Source organism: Onthophagus taurus, chromosome 3 (assembly GCF_036711975.1).
Source record: "Onthophagus taurus isolate NC chromosome 3, IU_Otau_3.0, whole genome shotgun sequence".
Lineage (NCBI taxonomy): Eukaryota > Metazoa > Arthropoda > Insecta > Coleoptera > Scarabaeidae > Onthophagus > Onthophagus taurus.
The window spans coordinates 5,916,170-5,922,754 of record NC_091968.1 but is presented as its reverse complement, the minus strand read 5'-3'; the positions used below and the strand labels follow the sequence as shown (position 1 = coordinate 5,922,754).

At 29.3% G+C, this 6,585-nt stretch overlaps 1 protein-coding gene across 1 annotated transcript; it reads left to right on the top strand.

The window, feature by feature from the left end:
- Positions 1-40: 40 nt before the first annotated feature.
- On the top strand, positions 41-6,250 carry LOC111416813 (polycystin-2-like). The gene is made up of 9 exons (XM_071194870.1): positions 41-132; positions 181-291; positions 347-737; positions 801-1,052; positions 1,107-1,338; positions 5,001-5,471; positions 5,525-5,861; positions 5,917-6,028; positions 6,080-6,250. Exons 1-9 carry the CDS (start codon positions 63-65, stop codon positions 6,198-6,200), a joined length of 2,097 nt encoding a protein of 698 aa, XP_071050971.1. The 5' UTR covers positions 41-62; the 3' UTR covers positions 6,201-6,250.
- Positions 6,251-6,585: the final 335 nt, after the last annotated feature.

Sequence of the window (6,585 nt, the reverse complement as noted above, 5' to 3'; positions counted from 1 at the left end):
TATAAATCAACAAAAACGTCAAATTAAAATTATTTTTATTAAGTTAATTTATTATTTTTTAAATGGGTGAACCTTCAATTCGCCCATCTTTTTCAAATATGCAACCTGGGCAAAGAAAAATTCCCCAAAAAAGTGAGTCATCATCATATTTTTATTAAAAATTAATCCGAATTGTTTTAGTTTTTTGGGTAACCCCAGCGATTGCGGAATTATTCGATCGCGAATATTATCTCCTTGTTTTAAGTCGAGAATTTATTTTTTATTTGATTTTCTTTTTTTGTGTCTCTTTCGGTAAGTTAAACTCGATCTTTTAACTTTTTTCAATTAATTTTTTTTGTTATTTCAGCTGCTTTCGCAAAACTTGACTTTATGTCGTATTATTTAACGCACGCTGTAAGATCGCAATTAATTCAGGAAGATTTCAAAACGGATTCAAATAAATTCATTCGTTTTAACGATATCACCACAATTAATCATTTCTATGATTATCTCGATGAATTGGTTGTGAAAAAAATCTTTATCGGTTCATTTTCTTCGTTAGAATTTCCCTCGGCAAATAATCAAACGGACAGAGGTCTTTTGTATTATAATAAAATTTTGGGGCAACCAACATTGCGTCAAGTAACTGCTAAAAATAGTTCTTGCCATCAAATTTTTTCTGAATATTTTAAACTTTGTTATCTTGATTATTCTGATTGGACCAAAAGCAAGGAAAATTTAAACTCTAAAGAGTTTGCGTAAGAACATTTTATTTTTTTTATTATATTAATTTTTTTTTTTTAATAAATTTGTTGTTTTAGATACAAATATCGACCACAATATAAAATTAAAAACGAAACGAAAATGGTGGGAACGCAAGCGATTTCTTATTGGGGAAAACTCGCTTTTTACGAAGCTGGAGGTTATCAAAAACGGATGGGGATTTCTCGGGAACAATTCAAAGAAAATATTGAACTTTTAAGAGCTTCGTCTTGGTATAGACCGGAAACGAGGGCGATTTTCTTTGATGTGCAATTTTATAATCAACACGTTGATCTATTTACAGTTGTTAAGTAAAAATTCATACTTCTTTATGTTAGATATTATAAATTATTTTGTGTGTGCAGGTTAATTTTTGAAACTCCACCAACGGGTCAATTAATACCAACAGCGAGTATAACTACATTTCAATGTGAAAAAGAATACACCAACAAACTACAAAGATTAGCCGATGGTTGCATGATTGTGTACAGTTTATTTATTTTGTATTTTCTTTGCGAAGAATTTCGACAAATTTATTTTTTTAAATGGGCTTATTTAGGAATGTTTTGGATTTATGTTAATTGGATTATTTTGATAGTAAGTTGTACATTCAATGTTATATTTCTAACAACCAGATCAGTCAAAAATGAATATCATGATTTTCTAATAAATCCATAAGCACTAAGGTGTATGATTTAAAATAAGGTAAAAATCTCTCTCAGTTTTTAATAAATATACTTAAGACCGGTTTCGACAAATACTTATCATCATCAGCTAAATCTACAAGCGAAATTATAATTAAAAGTATATAGAATTAAATAAAATAGATAAAAAAATAAATAAACTTACAGTAAAAAATAAAGATGTAAAGTGGACGACACTGAACGACACTACAAGTTAAAATGGAGTAATCACATAAGAATAAAACAAGTTTCACAGATATGTTAAAAACTAGAATTTTAAATATGAGTATAAAGGTTTATAAATGTTTATTAATTTTTGATTTTTATGTTTGTGTTTGTCTATCTCAAGTTGTTCTAATAAGTCTAATTTTTTACCCTTCTTACAGTTGTGTATGAGAGATACATTATTATAATCGATGTTACGATTAAATTCCATTTTATGTTGGTAAACATTTTATGAGGAAGTATTTTTATGATAGTTAATTCTTTTTGCGAGTTTTCTATCTGTTTGACCGATGTATAAAGCATCACATTCTTTACATTTAATAGAATATACACCATTTTTATTTAACATATGTTCTTTGCTTTTGAAGTTTGACAATATATCTATAAGTTTGTAGTTGTTTTTAAAACCAATATTGATATTATTTTGTTTAAGAATACGTTTAATTTTATAATGTATGTCATTATAGGGTAAAGAACGAAATGTGATGTGTTCATTAGTATCCATAGTGAACAATGGGTCTAATTTTATTATAACATTATATAGTATTTTGTTAATTATATTTGGGGTATAGTTATTTTGTATGGCTAGTTTATTTATGAAATTAAATTCGTTTCGTATAGAAGTTGTATTAATAGAATATCTTAGCATTCTGTAGATGTAGGATTGGAATACGGAAAGTTTATGATTGTTAGGATGGTAAGAGTTATATGGAACAATAGTGTTCAAATTTGTTGATTTCCTATACATATATGTCAAAATTTAGGTCTAGGTAATTTCTATATATAGTTAAGTCAAGAAAATTGATTTTTCTATCTATTTCAATTTCTAAAGTGTATTTCAACTTCTCATGAATATTGTTTATATATTTTAACATTGCTATAAGATCTTCCACATATCTAATCCATTTTTTGATATTGTTAGAATAAGGATTAAGTTTGTTTATAATATAATCTATATGTCTATATACTCATATTTAAAATTCTAGTTTTTAACATATCTGTGAAACTTGTTTTATTCTTATGTGATTACTCCATTTTAACCTGTAGTGTCGTTCAGTGTCGTCCACTTTACATCTTTATTTTCCGTTGTTTTAGTTTTTAAATCATTTTATATTATGACTTTTATTATTTTTTAACTGTAAGTGTATTTGTTTTTGTATCTATTTTATTTAATTCTATATACTTTTAATTATAATTTCGCTTGTAGATTTAGCTGATGATGATAAGTATTTGTCGAAACCGGTCCTAAGTATATTTATTAAAAAACTGAGAAAGAGTTTTTTTAATTTTTACGTTATATTTTTATTATATATTAAAAACCATAACCATAACCTTAAAACCATAACATTTCATGTTTTGCACTCTTTAAGAACGTTTCGGAGTCCAAGCAGAGCAATTCCAGACTTTTATTTACAGCATGGCATCAATTTAATGCAATTTCTGATATTTTCTGAAAATTTAGACTCGTCCAGAATAGTTCTTGAAAATTTAGTAATAGGTTTATGTTTTTCCAGTATCATAATCAAAAATAAATATCATGGAAATGTTGCTTATACGCATTCGGAATCTTCAAATGTCAAGTATCACATCATTTTATGGGGATGAGTTTTGCACTCTTTAAGAACCAGAGCAATTCCAGACTTTTGTTTACAGCATGACATCAATTCAGTGCGATTTCTGATATTTTCTTCAAATTTAGACTCGTTCAAAATAGTTCCTGACAGTTGATAATAGTTTTGTTTTTCCAGTATCATAACCAAAAATAAATATCATGGAAATGTTACTTATATGCAGTCGAGATTTTCGAGTATCAAGTACCATAACATTTTATGGGGAAGAGTTTTGCACTTTTTAAGAACGTTTTGGAGTCTAACCAGAGCAATTCCAGACATTTGTTTACAGCATGGCATCAATTGAGTGCAATTTCTGATATTTTTTTGAAATTTAGACTCGCCCAGAATAGTCCCCGACATTTGATAATAATTTTATGTTTTTCCCGTATCATAACCAAAAATAAATATCATGGAAATGTTGCTTACATGCAGTCGGGATCTTCAAACATCAAGTATCATAACATTTTATAGAGAAGAGTTTAGTACTCTTCAAGCACGTTATGGGATCTAACCAGAGCAATTTCAGACTTTTGTTTACAGCATGGCATCAATTTAGTGCAATTTCTGATATTTTCTTGAAATTCAGAATAGTTCCTAATATTTGGTAATAGTTTTATGTTTTTCCAGTATCATAACCAAAAATAAATATCATAGAAATGTTGTTTACATACAGTCGGGATCTTCAAATATCAAGTACCATATCATTTTATGGGGAAGAGTTTTGCACTCTTTATGAACGTTTTGAAGTCTAACCAGAGCAAAACCAGACTTTTGTTTACAGCATGGAATTAATTCAGTGCAATTTCTGATATTTTCTTGAAATTTAGACTCGTCCAGAATAGTTCCTAACATTTGGTAATAGTTTTATGTTTTTCCAGTATCATGGCAAACTTCTTCATGCAATCTAGAATCCTGTCAGTATATTTACCAACCTTTTCTCACAGTTTTGAATTCGATTAACTTAATTTCTGAAATGTTTGTGATGTTTAGACTTGGGCTGAACCAATTTCAAACTTTTTTTGGTGTTTGGTCCTTGTAGGTCCAGATTAGCTTTTTTAGTCTAATCGGAGCAATTCGAAACTTTTGCTTGCAATAACGCATCCATTCAGTGCAATTTGAGACAATTTCTTGAATTCTGCCAACTTGTTAGTGTAATCTCAAATTTCTCTTTCGATTTGAGATACGACCAAAATCCAAGGGTAATTACAACCTTTTTCTTGGATTATACTGTATGGTCTTGGCAACTTCAGACTCGTTTCTGAATTTTTTGCTGTACAGTGTTTGGTCCTTGTAAATCCAAATTAGCTTTTTTAGTCGGAAGTCTAACAGGAGCAATTCGAGACTTGCTTGCATCTAACGCAATTTCTCGAATTCTGCCAACTTGTTAGTGTAATCTCAAATTTCTCTTTCGATTTGCAATACGGCCAAAATAATTTTTATCATTATCTTAAAGTTTTAAGCCCTCCAAGAGTAATTACAACCTTTTCCTTGAACTACTGTATGGTCTTGGCAATTCCAAACTCGTTTCTGAATTTTTTGCTGTGTACGTTTGGTCGTTTGAAGTCCAGATTTGTTTTTGAAGTCGATAATCACAATAATTCTAGACTTTTACTTGCAATATGGCATCTATCGAGTACATTTTCTCTAGGTTATAAAATTTGGCATTCGATAATATATTGATAGAAAGTTGTTAATACATTTATTTAGAAATTTAATTAACAAATTTATTTTGTTTTAGACATCAATGGTTCATCTACTATCCTATTTGACTGAAAAAATTCATTGCTGGTACTACTACAGTGAATACATTTCAAGCATAAACGTATTTTACCCACTTCAAGAATTAGCTCGTTTAGAAACGACGAGTACAAACGCACAAGCTGTAGCAGTTCTCTTCGTTTATTTAAAATTGCTAAAATATTGTTGTTTAAACACACACCTAGGACATTTATATCATACTTTATCAACAAGCGGAAGAGCACTGCGAGATTTATTTTTCCTCATTATCATCGTATTATTCGCATTTGCTTCTTGCGGTCACATTTTCTTCGGTTCTCAAGTCGAAGAGTTTTCAACTTTATCTTTAACAATGACAACTTTGTTACGAACATTCGTTGGGGACTTTAATTATTCGAGTTTAGAAAAGTATTATTGGAGATTAGCGCCGGTTTATTTCACGATTATTGTTGTTTTAATTTTTATTGTTGCGGTAATTAACATTGTTGAGTTGTGTACAAAGAGTTTCTAAATTTTGTTTTTTAGAATTTATTTTTGGCTATTTTATGCGCTTATTTCATGGAAGTCAAAACTGATATGGGAATAGCTCCGTTCCGGATACAAATGTGTGGGTTTTGGGGACGCGGATGTACTAATTCGTTAAAAGATTGCGGGTGTAAAAGTTGTTTACCAAAAAAATTGTCGAAAAAACGTTATAGCGCTTCAGCTGAAGAAATAAGAACGATTCTTAAAAGATGTGGTTTTTCTGATTTGGACATAGATATGTTTATGGCACGTTACAACATAGATCCACACCAAGATATTCGTAGACAGGATGTTTCTCGATTAATCGAATCGATGAGAACACCAACTGTAGAAATAAGTAAAGTTTTTGGGTTTTATAAATAATTTTTGTATTTTATACAGATTTTTTTAAGATCCCGCAAAAGACTCACATAAACCCTATATATATTTTCCAATTTCTGAGAAATCTACTGATTGGAGAGGGGTCAAACCAGAACGTGTCATTGGTTTGGATGATTATAGAACGTAAATATTTATATGTTTTATACGGCTAATTACTTAATTGTTATAATTTAGTCAACAAAATAGAATTGATCGGGTTGAAAATATAATGGGGGTAATTTCTGAAAAATTAGAAAAAATATTGAAGATTATGAATACGTTGGATGAAAGAAGTCGAGGTAGAGCAAAAAAATAGATTTGTTAAATTAATTTTGTTATGAAATAATTAAAATAAATTAATAACTACAAAATTTTGATGTAACGCTGGTTATCTATATTTGTTTTACATTATTAGTTAAGAATTTTAAGGTTTCTGATACGACATTCAAAAATTAAAAGTGGGAGAAGATGTGTTTAAACTGGATGAAATTGTTGAAGACTTAGGATTCGAGTTTACAGTTAATAAGTACAGTGTGTTAATTAATTATCGTACCCGACGTCATCATTACAAGTATGCAACCAATATCACAGTATGCGTATTAACACACTGTACTAATACTACAAAAACCCAAGGACAGTACAATCTAACAGGACTGCGCAGCTGTTGTTATGGTCTATGCGTTTACTGTGTATTTTTAAAG